The sequence below is a fragment of the Carcharodon carcharias genome, chromosome 6 (assembly GCF_017639515.1).
Source record: "Carcharodon carcharias isolate sCarCar2 chromosome 6, sCarCar2.pri, whole genome shotgun sequence".
NCBI lineage: Eukaryota > Metazoa > Chordata > Chondrichthyes > Lamniformes > Lamnidae > Carcharodon > Carcharodon carcharias.
In genome coordinates, this window is record NC_054472.1 from 79,191,746 (window position 1) to 79,208,363 (window position 16,618).

The window sequence follows — 16,618 nt, forward strand, 5'->3', positions numbered from 1 at the left end:
ATATATGGTGGGGTCATGATATCTTGTTTGTGCCACACACTGCATAAGCTTTACTAACCTTCATGCAGCTAGGTCTGCGATCAGTTGGACAACTGGATATTATGTTCTCTCCACTTCTCTCTCAGGTTGGTAAAGCCATATAACTTTAGAGCTGAGAGGAGTTGATTATTTTTCTGCTAATCAGACATTTAACAAGCATAGCAGGGTAAGCACAGTCCAAGTGCTTGTCTCTGTATAATGGCTTCTGTTCATTAAGCAGCCAGCAGCAATGAGTTTGCAAAAGAAAACTAATGAAGCTGACAAATCCTGCAGAAACCTAGTGTATATTAAAGACAATGCCAAAGGTAAGCATCAGAAATAGCTTTAGTTTAAAAGAAAATTGTTTTTACTACACTTTTAAACAGGATGCCTTTATCATATTTTCATCATTATTTTGTTACTAATTAAAAATAGGATATTCCCATTTTAAAATATTTCATTGTAGTGTAATCAAGGCCCTTTTTAGTTAAATGAAATATTACAATTCCAGGAAAAAGATTGAATTAACTTCAATTATGCAACACTATTGTTGTAATATTTCTGCACTGATAATCATATAATGATTTTGTTGGCTTGTAAAAACAATATTTACAAAACTAGCATCTATCATTATTCAACAGGACTTGAGATAATCTTTTAGTTATGTAGTTGTAAATATTTGATGATATACACATTTTAATATATTATGCGCTTGATAGTGATATAATGTAGATGCTTGGTTTTGAACTGCATACAGATGAAAATAATTCTGACTTTAGGCTGTAAAAATACTGAGGGCGGAATTTTCCATGTTGTTGGGTCAGGCATCAATCCGGGCGTGAGCAGACGATATGGTGGGAAGGCCAAAAATTGGTTTCACGTTGTCGTGAAACCAGTTTGCAATTGGCCGCTGTTCCCATTGATGGCAGCATCTAAGGAGGTCGGTGTAAGGGGGGAGGTCGGTGTAAGGGAAGGAGTTCTGAAGGGGGAAGGAAGGAGACCTTGGGGTAGGAAGAAATTTGCAGGGAGGAAGGAGTAAGGGTGGAGGAAGGAGTAAGGGGTGGGGTGTCCAGGCGAACGTGCAAGGGAGGGGCCTGTGGAGTCGATGACTGCCTCCTGGGGAGAAAAATTAGGGTGGGCGTGGTAGGATGGAATGGTGAGAATGAGGGGAGGCAGACTGACCTTATGGGATGGGAGGGTGAGGGTGTGATGGTAGCGGTAGAAGGGACAGCGAGGGTGGTTGGTGGGCTCTCAGAGGCAGACACAGATCCCGGAGGTAGGAAGGAGCAGGCCATTGGGGGTGGGATTCTCAGGAAGGTAGGGAATGTGCACGTTCACATGGACATCCCAGAAAGAAAAGGGTTCTGGCTGGATGGTGATGGTGGGGATGAGGAAGGTGGTGCTAGGAGGGCCAACAGTGATGGGGGAAAGGACGTGTGTGACTGGAGGAGGGGAAAGGACAGGGGAGCTAAAGATATACTTCACCAGTACCATTTCACAAAATCGAGAGTGAGCAGAGCCTCATGTTGGACGGGCACAGTGCTGCATGGGAGTGTGTTCAGCGGGTGGGCAGAGATGCAGGTCAACTCTGATGGGCAACTGAAAGAGAACCCCAGCAAGGCAGCATTGAAAATTTTCAATGTTGAGGTGAGTGTGATGGATGAAGGTTCTGCATGCCTGGGAGAGTGCTTGCAAAAGGCTCCGAAAGGCCCATCCACACACATGCTTTTCCCTCCAGAATCACTCTGGGCTGGCTGCGTACAGCTGAACTGCTAGTGGTGGGGAGGATGCAGGCGTTGGGGGGGGGGGGGGGGGTGGTTGCAGGAGATGCAGGGGGCAGACTCACACTGCCTGTAAATGAAAGACATCATTACACATTATTCAGTGAAAGTGAATATATTTTCAGATTATAAAGTGACGCAATGTCTTTACCCGTGCAACCACTTGTGATCAGAAATTCTTAACTTTTCTAGGCCAATCACGTCTTCTTGGTGCTGCCCTGACATCCACAGACAGCCTGTGTAATGGGTTGGCCCTGTTGCCTCTGATGACTTTGGCGTGGGTCCTCGGGAGAGCAAAGGCTTTGTTTTGGTTGTCCTCTTATGGGCCTGCTGCTCCCTCTGCAGTGACAGAGGATGAGGTTGAGGGGTTAACAGGCAAAGGGAGTTCGGAGGAAGAGGAGAACCTCTGAGATTCCTGAGTGGGCGACCCAGGGATGTCCAGCTGCCACTCCTCCTTTTGGGTGCCTGAGGGCCCTGACCTGACTCATTGAAGGGAAGGGGTAACTGTTGAGATGTTGAGGTGCTCCATTTTCCTCTCGCATTATCACTGCCGCAATGGAGTGCAAGTCTGTGTGCATCTCTGCGTTCTGCTGGCCCAGGGACTCCATGGCATCCGCCATCTGTCCCATGGAGACCTCCATACGTGCACATGTGGGCATCACTTCATCAAAGAGCAGGCAGACACAGTCTGTTGAAGGCTTCCAACAGCTCTGTGTGATGTTCCCTCACCTTCCGCTGACTCTCCAGGTTCAGTTGGAAGGCCAAATCCAGAGGATCGTCATCTGATTCGGACCTCACAGAAGCCTCTCTCCTAGAAGTCTTCTGAGTGCCGGGTAGCACGGCCGAACTTGCCTCCTCCTGCTGCAGACACATATCTTTGTGGTGACCACCAGATTGTGAACCTGATCCTGCTCTCAATCTAGGCCCCACCAAAATTTGTGTCTCTGTGCTGGTGGAGGGTGTGGGTATGCGCTGTGACAGGTCTTCCAGGCTGCTTGTTTCCATCTCTTCAATGGAGAAAGTGTCCTCTTTGCTGGAGGTGAGGATGTGGACGGAGCTGAGGGATTGGCTGGCTAAGGATGTCAGTTGCTTGGCAGAGCTCCCTGTGAACAAAAGTAGAGATGATTAGCGCATGAAGCAGAGTCAAAAGCAGGAGAGGCAGCACTCTCAGTTGCATTGAGAGGGATGATGTGGTGCACGATCCTCATGTGGGTGTGTTCTCCGCCCACCTCGCCATTGTCGCAGGCACAGTCCACATCCTCACCAGTCAGTGCGATGGCACACTCCTCAAAGTGAGTGAGGGGTCTAATGTGGGCCACTCCACCCTGGTGTCAGACCTCTCCCTGCTGTTGTGAGCCAGCTTCTCCTACATGAAAACAGATGGAGAGAGTGTGATCAGGACACATGGCACTGCGTGGAATGTTTGTGTGGTGAGCGGAGCCATGGAGGAATGAGGACATGAGCTCCAGAAGATATGAACTTGATGGAGATGTGAGGGTGTGTGTGAGAGTTAGTGGTGTTGTCCCTTGAGACATGAGATCTCCATGGATGTGTGATGGGTTTGTGAGTGTATGAGTCGAGTGACGAGAAGTGTGACTTACCCTGGCAGAACGGATGAGACCATTTATCCTCTTTCAACACTGGTGGCTGTCCACTTTTGCAGGGCGTTGGCGCTGACCACTGCATCCCATGCAGGATTGGTGACCTTGTTTGCTGGCTTTTGCCCTGTTAGGGGGCAATATATGGGTACAGTAAGAACTTATTGAAAAGGAATGAATTACTTAAAATCTCCACGCACTGACTGCTTGGAGATTTTAAGTTATTCATTCCCTTTCAATAAGTTCTTACTGTGCCCCTATATTCCCTCCTAACAGCCTAGAGCTCGGGTAGAGGGCATCACAACAGGCCTCTAGGGATGCGTCACTTAATCTTCTTGCCTTTTGGGTCCATGCCTTCTGCGCAGCAGTCCTGGGCTGGAAGCACTGAGAGGTGTGCACATGGCTGCATTTTAAATATGTCACCCGGTGTGAAGAAGCAGCAAGGTCACTGCATGGCGGGCGAATTGGAGACCACCCACCAGTGAAACGGCATGTTTCCCTGGAATGCATGATTAATGAGGCGGGATTGGGACAATACAGTGTGAAAACCTGCCATTGCGGCTGGCAGGTAAACATCCATTTTCCCGCCCACTACCACACTTAGCGCAAATCTGGGATGATTACGCCCTGAAATATATTTTCCCTCCCTTGCTGTGTTTGTGGAAATTGGTATCATTGCTACATTGTTTTTTTTGTTTTATGATGTGCATGGGCGTAGAAACAGGGAGACTCCTACGAAATTATGTGATCCTATATTCGTGACTCATCAAGCCAAAGAACAGTGTAAGATAAAATAATGCTGGCAGTGCATTGCTGAAGTTTGCTTTTGTTTTTTAATCTAGAACTGCACATGCAAGGGCCAAAGCTGATGCAGCAGATGGGGCCGCTCAAGCCGCACGCCAGGAATCGGACATTGCAAGGGGAGTTGCCAGGGAACTGTCACCAACCTTCTGCCAGCCAGGTAAACCTCCACGTCTAAACATCCAAAAAATAATTCTGCAAAGGAATTTAAATCCGTGCTTTTCAGAAATAGAGATTTGTTACTTAGAACCTCCTTTTGAAATGATGGCAGTTCACTTGATGCAAATTTGCAAGATAAGCAACGATTTATTGCTACACCTGGAGTGGAATTTGTTAAATGAAGCTCATAAGCCTAATTATGTCCTTTTTTTTAAAGTAAGTCCTAAATGCCTCACTAACTTCAATTTTCAAAACCTTTCATGTTTTCAGCATTCAACATTACAGCCATAAGTGACTGAGGTAAATCAGGATAATTGCTACATTAATAGCAGAAATTGCAAGGCAGTATTCAGAGTTCACTTGTAATAAATCATGTCAAACAGTTTATAATTAAATATTTAAATTGGATAATAGCCTTTAAAGACCAAGGTACAGCTTTAGCTTTATGTTAGGGAAGGTGTTTTTTTTCTGGTCAGTTGGTTTTGTAAATGTTGTGTAATTACCCACATGAACTTGGTCTCTGATGTGTGCAAACATTCACACAAGACTGTCACAGACATTCAATACTTATCAGGACATATGTAGGTGATTATGGTAAACTCTCTATCTAGTATATTTTATAAACTGTCACTGATTACAAAATGTTCTACTGCTGACAGCATTATGGATCAAACACAAGAGTACACCATCAGCCAAAAAACCTGCAAACTAAACTCTATAATACACAAACTCTATAGTACACAAGAAAAGTTGGGAATCAGTTTCAAGTTTAACCTAACTGTGGTTTTTACAGAATGGTTATAAATGTTGCATTACTATTATGATTTATGAAGTGCTGTGAACCCTTTGATTAACAAGCTTTCAACTTATTTGTAGGCATGCACTTTATGATCAAATAACATTATTTTCTCTGTACTTCAATGACCACTGCTCCTGAATTGTGTCTCCTAATGAGCTTTTGGTTTTTAGATTTTCTTTCACCATCTGTTTTCCTGCTGAATTTTCTACCTAAAACTGGCTTAGGTCTTATATTCCTCATTATTGCCTACATTGACTAGGTTTGCTGGGCAGTTAGGGAGGAGTTTATTTTTCTGACCTTTTTTATGTTCCTGAACACCATTAGACTATTGCATATGCAGCCCTCTGAAAAACATATATGTCGATAACTGCACTCCATGCATACAAATTATTAGGCTGCAAATTCTTGTCAGAAATCCAAGGAAAAAACATACAGCTTCTGAACTTCATGCATGAGGATTTTTTTACCCTCTGGCTGCTATGTGTGCTTTATGAAATTAACTGTGAAAACATTCTTATTTTTATAGTACTTTGATTATTTTCATGTGCAGCATGCCCACTGGAAGGTGAACCCAAACCCAAGTGTGTATTATATGCTGGCATATATTACATGAAAATATCTTTTAAAAGACAGTAAGGAAAATGCACTTTGTAATACATGAAAATTCATGGGAAATTCCATCAAAGGACCTTTTCCCCAATGTATTTCTGTTATGTCTCCTCTCCTGAAGGTATTGACCTATGCTGGGGGGGATGTTATATGACTCCTGTCACCTGGAAGAACAAAGGCAGCAGGTGCATGGGAACATCACCACCACCTGCAGGTTCCCCTCCAATCACACAGCATCCTGACTTGAAACTGCATCAGCATTCTTGCACCATCACTGGGTCAAAATCCTGGAATTGCCTACCTAACAGCACTATGGAAGTGCCATCACCACCACCTTCTCAAGGGCAATTGGGGATGGGCAACAAATGCTGGCCAAGCCAGCGATGTTTGTATCTTGTGAAAGAATTTTTAAAAAACACAAGGACTGCAGCAGCTCAAGAAGGCAGCTCACTATCACCTTCTCGATGGCAGTTGGGGGATGGGTACTAAATTCTGGCCTAGCCAACAACGCCCACATCAACGCCCCAAGTTCTGTCGAAGGGTCATGAGGACTCGAAACGTCAACTCTTTTCTTCTCCATCGATGCTGCCAGACCTACTGAGTTTTTCCAGGTAATTCTGTTTTTGTTTTGGCTTTCCAGCATCCGCAGTTTTTTTGTTTTTAATGCCCACATCCCATAGATGAATGAAAAAAAGAATTCACAGCTGTCTGAAATGCCACCATATTTGAACCAAGTGGTTACTTTTGATTATGTGGATCTAGATACTGAGAGATCTGTTTTAACTTGGGGGTTGCAACCAGGGGTGCAGGTGCCAAAGCAACTGACAGTCCAGCTAAAACAAAAACAGAATTACCTGGAAAAACTCAGCAGGTCTGGCAGCATCGGCGGAGAAGAAAAGAGTTGACGTTTCGAGTCCTCATGACTCTTCGACAGAACTTGAGTTCGAGTCCAAGAAAGAATTGAAATATAAGCTGGTTTAAGGTGTGTATGTGGGGGGGCGGAGAGAGAGAGAGAGAGAGAGGTGGAGTGGGGGTGTGGTTGTAGGGACAAACAAGCAGTGATAGAAGCAGATCATCAAAAGATGTCAACGACAATAATACAAAAGAACACATAGGTGTTAAAGTTAAAGTTGGTGATATTATCTAAACGAATGTGCTAATTAAGAATGGATGGTAGGGCACTCAAGGTATAGCTCTAGTGGGGGTGGGGAGAGCATAAAAGATGTAAAAATAAATAAATAATTTTTTTTTTCTTTTTCTCTTTTTATAATGGAAATAGGTGGGAAAAAGAAAATCTATATAATTTATTGGAAAAAAAGAAAAGGAAGGGGGAAGCAGAAAGGGGGTGGGGAGGGGGAGGGAGCTTACGACCTAAAGTTGTTGAATTCAATATTCAGTCCGGATGGCTGTAAAGTGCCTAGTCAGAAGATGAGGTGTTGTTCCTCCAGTTTGCGTTGGGCTTCACTGGAACAATGCAGCAAGCCAAGGACAGACATGTGGGCAAGAGAGCAGGGTGGAGTGTTAAAATGGCAAGCGACAGGGAGGTTTGGGTCATTCTTGCGGACAGACCACAGGTGTTCTGCAAAGCGGTCGCCCAGTTTACGTTTGGTCTCTCCAATGTAGAGGAGACCACATTGGGAGCAACGAAAGCAGTAGACTAAGTTGGGGAAAATGCAAGTGAAATGCTGCTTCACTTGAAAGGAGTGTTTAGGTCCTTGGACGGTGAGGAGAGAGGAAGTGAAGGGGCAGGTATTGCATCTTTTGCGTGGGCATGGGTGATGCCATAGGAGGGGGTTGAGGAGTAGGGGGTGATGGAGGAGTGGACCAGGGTGTCCCGGAGGGAGCGATCCCTACGGAATGCTGATGGGGGATGAAGGGAAGATGTGTGTTAGGTGGTGGCATCATGCTGGAGTTGGCGGAAATGGCAGAGGATGATCCTTTGAATGCGGAGGCTGGTGGGGTGATAAGTGAGGACAAGGGGGACCCTATCATGTTTCTGGGAGGGAGGAGAAGGCATGAGGGCGGATGCGCGGGAGATGGGCCGGACACGGTTGAGGACCCTGTCAACGACCGTGGGTGGAAAACCTCGGTTAAGGAAGAAGGAGGACATGTCAGAGGAACTGTTTTTGAAGGTAGCATCATCGGAACAGATGCGACGGAGGCGAAGGAACTGAGAGAATGGGATGGAGTCCTTACAGGAAACGGGGTGTGAGGAGCTGTAGTCGAGATAGCTGTGGGAGTCGGTGGGTTTGTAATGGATATTGGTGGACAGTCTATCACCAGAGATTGAGACAGAGAGGTCAAGGAAGTGAAGAGAAGTGTCAGAGATGGACCACGTGAAAATGATGGAGGGGTGGAGATTGGAAGCAAAATTAATAAATTTTTCCAAGTCCCGACGAGAGCACGAAGCAGCACCGAAGTAATCATCGATGTACCGGAGAAAGAGTTGTGGAAGGGGGCCGGAGTAGGACTGGAACAAGGAATGTTCCACATACCCCATAAAGAGACAGGCATAGCTGGGGCCCATGTGGGTTCCCATAGCCACACCTTTTATTTGGAGGAAGTGAGAGGAGTTGAAGGAGAAATTGTTCAGCGTGAGAACAAGTTCAGCCAGACGGAGGAAAGTAGTGGTGGATGGGGATTGTTCGGGCCTCTGTTCGAGGAAGAAGCTAAGGGCCCTCAGACCATCCTGGTGGGGGATGGAGGTGTAGAGGGATTGGACGCCCATGGTGAAGAGGAAGCGGTTGGGGCCAGGGAACTGGAAATTGTTGATGTGACGTAAGGCGTCAGAGGAATCACGGATGTAGGTGGGAAGGGACTGGACAAGGGGAGAGAGAAGGGAGTCAAGATAACGAGAAATGAGTTCTGTGGGGCCCCCACCCAGGATTACAGGTATCTCCGGGACATAAAACGTTTCTCGGACTGCTGTTCCCGTCACATTCTGAAATCCACACTCAGTGCCATGCGCCGCCATATGAACACACTCGACCTCTCCCTCCAGCAGCACCGCCGTACCCTTTTTCAAAGCTGCGCGTGCCCCCAGTTTCATTTTATTCTTCGGCTCATCCGACGCCTCAACAAGAAACTTTTTCTCTTTCTCTCAAGTGCTAAGGACCGCAAGCTCCAACAACTCATCGACACCAACACCCATCTAGGACCCTCCACCCCTGCCTGTCCCTCCGTCCCCACCCCATCTTCCAACCCCAGCCCCAGCCGTGTATTCACAATACCCCCTGACCTTCCCCTCTCCGATGCTGAACGTTCAGTGCTCAGCAAAGGACTTAGTTTCATACCCTTACGCCCTCACCTCAATGAATTTCGGGCTCGGCATGATGCTGAACTCTTCTTCCGCCGTCTTCGTCTCCAGGCTCACTTCTTTGGGCAGGAGTCCTCTCCCAGTTCAACGGATCCTTTTACCCATTTCCAATATTCTCCCTCCACCTGGACCCCTCCCTCTGGATTCTCACCTTCTCTTGATCTTTTCATTGAGAACTGTCGGCGCGACATTAGTGGTCTCAATTTCTCTGCTCCTCTCACCCATTCTAACCTGTCTCTCTCTGAACTTACTGCACTCCATTCTCTCAGGTCCAACCCTGACATTGTCATCAAACCCGCTGACAAGGGTGGTGCTGTTGTCTGGCGCACTGACCTCTACCTCGCGGAGGCTGAGCGTCAACTCGCAGACACTTCCTCCTACCTCTCCCTGGACCATGACCCCACCACTGAACATCAAGCCATTGTTTCCAGGACTGTCACTGACCTCATCTCCTCTGGGGATCTCCCTCCCACAGCTTCCAACCTGATAGTCGCCCAACCTCGGACGGCCCGCTTCTATCTCCTACCCAAAATCCACAAACAGAACTGCCCCGGTAGACCGATCCTGTCAGCTTGCTCCTGCCCCACAGAACTCATTTCTCGTTATCTTGACTCCCTTCTCTCTCCCCTTGTCCAGTCCCTTCCCACCTACATCCGTGATTCCTCTGACACCTTACGTCACATCAACAATTTCCAGTTCCCTGGCCCCAACCGCTTCCTCTTCACCATGGACGTCCAATCCCTCTACACCTCCATCCCCCACCAGGATGGTCTGAGGGCCCTTAGCTTCTTCCTCGAACACAGGCCCGAACAATCCCCATCCACCACTACTCTCCTCCGTCTGGCTGAACTTGTTCTCACGCTGAACAATTTCTCCTTCAACTCCTCTCACTTCCTCCAAATAAAAGGTGTGGCTATAGGTACCCGCATGGGCCCCAGCTATACCTGTCTCTTTATGGGGTATGTGGAACATTCCTTGTTCCAGTCCTACTCCGACCCCCTTCCACAACTCTTTCTCCGGTACATCGATGATTACTTCGGTGCTGCTTCATGCTCTCGTCGGGACTTGGAAAAATTTATTAATTTTGCTTCCAATCTCCACCCCTCCATCATTTTCACGTGGTCCATCTCTGACACTTCCTTTCCCTTCCTTGACCTCTCTGTCTCAATCTCTGGTGATAGACTGTCCACCAATATCCATTACAAACCCACCGACTCCCACAGCTATCTCGACTACAGCTCCTCACACCCCGTTTCCTGTAAGGACTCCATCCCATTCTCTCAGTTCCTTCGCCTCCGTCGCATCTGTTCCGATGATGCTACCTTCAAAAACAGTTCCTCTGACATGTCCTCCTTCTTCCTTAACCGAGGTTTTCCACCCACGGTCGTTGACAGGGCCCTCAACCGTGTCCGGCCCATCTCCCGCGCATCCGCCCTCATGCCTTCTCCCTCCCAAAAACATGATAGCGTCCCCTTTGTCCTCACTTATCACCCCACCAGCCTCCGCATTCAAAGGATCATCCTCCGCCATTTCCGCCAACTCCAGCATGATGCCACCACCAAACACATCTTCCCTTCACCCCCCCTATCGGCATTCTGTAGGGATCGCTCCCTCCGGGACACCCTGGTCCACTCCTCCATCACCCCCTACTCCTCAACCCCCTCCTATGGCACCACCCCATGCCCACGCAAAAGATGCAATACCTGCCCCTTCACTTCCTCTCTCCTCACCGTCCAAGGACCCAAACACTCCTTTCAAGTGAAGCAGCATTTCACTTGCATTTCCCCCAACTTAGTCTACTGCATTCGTTGCTCCCAATGTGGTCTCCTCTACATTGGAGAGACCAAACGTAAACTGGGCGACCGCTTTGCAGAACACCTGCGGTCTGTCCGCAAGAATGACCCAAACCTCCCTGTCGCTTGCCATTTTAACACTCCACCCTGCTCTCTTGCCCACATGTCTGTCCTTGGCTTGCTGCATTGTTCCAGTGAAGCCCAACGCAAACTGGAGGAACAACACCTCATCTTCCGACTAGGCACTTTACAGCCATCCGGACTGAATATTGAATTCAACAACTTTAGGTCGTGAGCTCCCTCCTCCTCCCCACCCTCTTTCTGTTTCCCCCTTCCTTTTCTTTTTTTTCCAATAAATTATATAGATTTTCCTTTTCCCACCTATTTCCATTATAAAAAGAGAAAAAGAAAAAAAATTATTTATTTATTTATTTTATTTATTTCTTTTTTTACATCTTTTATGTTCTCCCCACCCCCACTAGAGCTATACCTTGAGTGCCCTACCATCCATTCTTAATTAGCACATTCGTTTAGATAATATCACCAACTTTAACTTTAACACCTATGTGTTCCTTTGTATTGTTGTTGTTGACATCTTTTGATGATCTGCTTCTATCACTGCTTGTTTGTCCCTACAACCACACCCCCACTCCACCTCTCTCTCTCTCTCTCTCTCTCCGCCCCCCCCACACACACCTTAAACCAGCTTATATTTCAACTCTTTCTTGGACTCGTACTCAAGTTCTGTCGAAGAGTCATGAGGACTCGAAACGTCAACTCTTTTCTTCTCCGCCGATGCTGCCAGACCTGCTGAGTTTTTCCAGGTAATTCTGTTTTTGTTTTTGTTTTGGATTTCCAGCATGCGCAGTTTTTTTGTTTTTATGACAATCCAGCTAGCCGCCCAGAGTATGAGGCTTGGAGGATTTGAACCCTTGGGCCTCGTGAACACCCCAAAACTAACTCCTGCCTAAAGACATTGGGAATGATGTCATCACCAGTGGGCAAGGACAGAAAGTCACATAGGATTGGGCCACCACTGAAGGCCCATGGAAATGATCCCTGACAATGTGAGTGAAGAAGGAGGGTGATTGGGAAGGACAGCAGTTGGAATGGGAATGGGAGTTTTTGAAAGGCAGAAGAGAACCCCGGGGCAGGGAAAATGTAAAGCACCTTTGTGTACGTGGGGGAGTACTCTTCCTGGCCCACAAGGATTCCATCGAAAATAATTTTATCAGTGCGCTTTCAGGGCACTCTATGGGCTTCCACTATGGTTGCGACATACGAGTTGACCCATATGTGGGTCTTGCAAATGTGGAAGTTAAAATGCTGCTGTGACACTAATGAGTTCATCAGGCTGCGACTTTACAATGGGCAGAATTTTCCCGTCGATGATTTGTGGGCAGGGCCCGCTTGCCAACGGGAAAATGACGCGGGATGACATCGGGAGGAACCGCTGACGTCATCACGGTCCATTTAAATATTGAGGAAGGCGGGCAGACAGCGAAATCAGCTGTCTGCCTGCCGACCTGTCAATGGCCAATTAAGGCCATTGACAGGATAATTAAGCTTGTTAAATGCCCTTCCTGTCCAAACTTAAGGCTGGCGGGCAGGCCAGGAGCCCCAGCGGGCTTCTGATAATACGTGAAACCTCATCCACTGGCAGGATGAAGTTTCATGTCCGTTTTTAAAAACTTCAATAAAGTTTATGTGCTTCTTATTAACATGTCCCATCTCATGTGATAATTTTAATATTCTTCTATTTTGAAGATTTTTAAACTGTCAGTAATCTCCCTGAGACAGGACTTAGTCTCAGGGAGCAGTGCGCTTTTTCGCACGCATGCACGAAAGAGTGCACTTTGACAGCTGGGGATTCTCTCTTCTTCCACCCCCCCACCCCCCCGCACAGGAAGCGCATAGCGGCGGGCCCCATTTCGGCGGTGGAGTTCCGCTGCCCCTCTGCCGCCGAGCTGGTGGGGCCCGCCTGCCCATCAAGGTAAAAATTCTGGCCAATGTAACTTAGGCCCCTGCTTGTTTGCAATGGGAACCTCTGCTGACTACTTAGTCAGTGAAAATAAAAAGCTGCCAGTAGGAAAGGTGTGGGCTTGGGCTGGTGGCTAGACTCAGATGATATTGGCCCATCCCAGGCATATTCTCAGAAGGCAAGGGTGGGGTTATAATTGACTCCTGGATGTCAGAAAGCTATTTAACTGCAAGGGAATTGAAACGAAGTCCTTGTTCACTCTTGAACAATGTTCACTTGATAGTGATTGGAATTTTCACTTCTGGCACAGGAGATAGGAGCCAGGACTGCTCCCAGGTCCTGAACCTGGCCTAGCAGGAAACGGTCACTCTTTGGGATTTTAACTGGGGCGCAGGTTCCCTGTCCAATTAAAGGTAGCGGCTGGTGTCTCAAAGCTGGAGGGCCAATCAGAGGCTTACAAGCTTGAGAGGAGTAGCAGCTCGCAATGGATGGTAAGTAACTGCGAGGATGCTTCTGCATGGAGGCACCCACACACCAACATGTTTAAAAATTCAAATAAAAAACAGAAAAAGCAGTCAGGCCACCACCCTGGAGGTGGATGGGGAGTGCAGTCCTTCTTTAGGGCAGCCTTTGATTACACCAGCAGCCAGGCCCCCTGGCCTGCCACTGACCACTCTTCCACCGCCCCATGTTGTTTGGGAAACTGGAGGCTGACAGGAAAATCCCAGTCATCCTTTAACAGCCCTTAACAAGGTTCTTTTTGAGCCTAATTGGCTACTCAACTCATGGGAGTGTGCAGCCCTGCTGGGCTCCAAACCACCCCGCCCCCTCCTCCATCCCCAAAATGATTGCCACTGGGAACAGATCAGGAAACCAGTATTTTCGGACCCCATCCACCTCCATTCTCAACTTCAGTGAGGCCCAAAAATTAACCCTTTGGCTTTCTTCCCTCTTCCTAACCTGGAACCAACTTTAGAACTCCACCATCACCTCATTGGGATTGGATAACTCTGTGCAGATTCAGAATTAAACCTGACACTTCCCTAATCTCCAGCACTCGAAATCACATCATGTAGTATGTTTATGCAGTGACCATAGTAAAAAAAAAAGCTTTCCAGTATATAACATACAGCAATTATCATTAAGGGGACTGAGTGCATCTGTGGGTTAGACATCAGGCAGAATTTTGCCCTTGGTGGGCGGGGGCGGGCGGGACTGGACCACGATTTCACGCTGGTGGGCCAATTAAGGCTCGCCCAGCATGAAACACAAGTGGCATGAACTTCGCGAGTGTGCTCGAGTGAGCACTTCATAATCTCCCTGAGGCACGGAGCTGCCTCAGAGAGATGAAGCACTGTTTAAAGAAAGAAAATGAAGAAAATAAAAATGTTATATAACATGTCCCCTTGTGATTCTGTCACATGAGCAGGGACATGTTAAGAATTCAATTTTAAAACTTTTATTTTATCATTATTTGATTTTGGAAACCTCATCCCACCCGTGGATGAGGTTTCCAAAAAATTGCAAAGACCGCTTGGCCTTTGCCCCTGCTCACCAACTGTTTGGTTGGATGGGCAGCAAAAACTTTAAGTTAATTGACTACTTAATGGCCTTAACAGGCCTTTTAATTGTCAGCAGGCGCACCACCAGCTCTGGCATGTGCCCACCGACTGAACTATCACGCTCAAGCGGGTCGAGCACGTGCTGGCTCATTCACTTAGCAAAAATTTCTGCCCATTAGCTTTTCAACTCTGGGGTTTGTGCTGAAATCCAGCCCAGCTTCTCAAGTTTGTAAGCACCTTTATCTGAAATGAATTTGGGCAGTCTCCGTTCGTTTACCGGTGGACATAGGTTGAAGGCACAAAGCAGCCTCTTATTTAACTTTCAGCTTTGGGCTATTACGGCAATTGGAAAAATGTCACACTGATGCAGTTCTTCTGAATTTTGTGACTGAAACCCATTCAGAGTAGGGGAGAATTTTACTCTATATTTAACTGTACTGTATACCTGAGCCGGAAGTATTTGTTAAGGCTGAAAGGGCCAAGAGATTGTTCATCCAAATTGCAAAGTCTTGATTCCTGACCCCGTATCTTGATCACAAGATTCATGTGCAGTATGCTTGGGGATGGGAGAGATGAATCTGTAGATTGAAAGTGCAATACTGGGCTGAACCTTAACTCCTAAAAATGAGTGGATTGGGGTTGTGTCAGAGGTTAAAGTGCAAAAATCTGAAAGAGGGACCCAACACTCCTTGAACCCACCTACTTCGGGTTTGAACAGAGGAAGGACAAGTAGTGGTAGCCAGTTTGCTCAGAGGGAATGGGTTGGTTATTTAAACATTACAATGAGGCTGCTTGTCTTCATTTCAACAATCAATCTATTTTTGGATTCTGCTGCCATGTTCCTTAGGCCACAGGAAAACGGGCAGATGGAAGGAGGCAAGAAGGGCTAAATTCAAAGGGTAACTGCCTTTAAAGCTCCACCTATGAGTTCGGAGGAGCTGGAATATTTCCAAGCTATCCAGTAAACCCCTTCACCCCATGATCAGGTTCCTCCTTCCACAATCTCCCTCAGTTTGCGCCCTGTACCTATCTGCCCTCGTAGACTGCAGCTTTTTAAATCAGACTTTCCGCCCGCAAGATCTCCAGCCTGTGAATTGGACTGCATGTGTGCGAGGACCTGACAGGCTTCCCGAAGTTAAAAACTGTTTGGGAAAATTGTTCTTTCGGGTTTCTCAATCTCAACACAGCCCCACCTATCCCACAAAAAATGTGCCACCAGGCTAAAACCCAGACCACTGGCCAGAATTTGTGGTGGACAGAGTGGAGAATGTGACGGGAGGGGAAAATTCAGTTTCATGACGGCGGGAACTTGCGGACCTGGCTGTCATGGCTGGATAATGGTGGGCCTCCATTCCTGCTGTAGGTCGTCGGGAAGCAGATGTGCATATGGATAATGTTACTGAAAACAGGAACAGACCAGAATGTTCCCCCTCCTCCACAGTAGCATATCCTCTGCCCCGCCAGAGGAAATTCACGCCGGTCTGTGAGGCCGGCGCATGCTGCTCTTTGGGGCCATCTAGGTGCTCTGAAGCCCTGGTGCGCTGAGTCACCGCTGTCCAGGTGCCTTTTAAATATGGTGCCCGGACATGATGGTGGGGCATGAGACTTCCTGCCCGCCCCGCCATCTGATGCAACATAATCCTTTGCGTATGCGGTTGCATAATTAATCAGGTGAGCAGCGCACGATTTGTGATCACCCCTCCGCCTCCCTACTTTCCAGAGGAAGTCACTCGAACTGCCTGCTCCCACCAATGGACTTAGGCCCAGAGCAGAAAGTCTGCTCACTGACTTAAAAGAAGGAATCTCGGAAGTAACATAGAAAAGAGACGCAAAAGTATGATCAAAGTAAATGCAAGCCTTTTTACAGGTAACTAAAGATTTCAGGTTTTTGAACATCTTATCCACCAGTTCACCCAGAATTGCCATCGATCCTGAAATGTAATACAGTTACTTTTCATGACCTGATCATTGTCTTTAACTAAAGCTTTTTTGCTTATTTATTGTTACAGCTAGGTAGTAGATTCAAAGTAAGTGTTGCACAAACCTCCCTCTGTTGTTTGAAATGGACTTTACTTTGTAGACTCTCTTCTCTCCTAAATTAACATAATTATGATTTTATAATGCAGACAATCTGCAAATAGGACACATCACTGCTTCAAAGAGTATTAAAAACCGTCTAAAGGGTACTTCTCTGAAGCTCT

General features: G+C 47.1%; 1 protein-coding gene across 6 annotated transcripts in view; it reads left to right on the forward strand.

The window, feature by feature from the left end:
• The window catches only part of LOC121279052 (junctophilin-1-like), a 181,194-nt gene that overhangs the window by 94,452 nt on the left and 70,124 nt on the right, over nt 1-16,618 (forward strand). For all 6 annotated transcript variants that reach the window (XM_041189872.1, XM_041189874.1, XM_041189875.1 and 3 more), the window contains exon 3: nt 4,240-4,358. In XM_041189872.1, the coding sequence (XP_041045806.1) occupies nt 4,240-4,358 (119 nt within the window). The remainder of the gene's footprint in view (nt 1-4,239; nt 4,359-16,618) is intronic.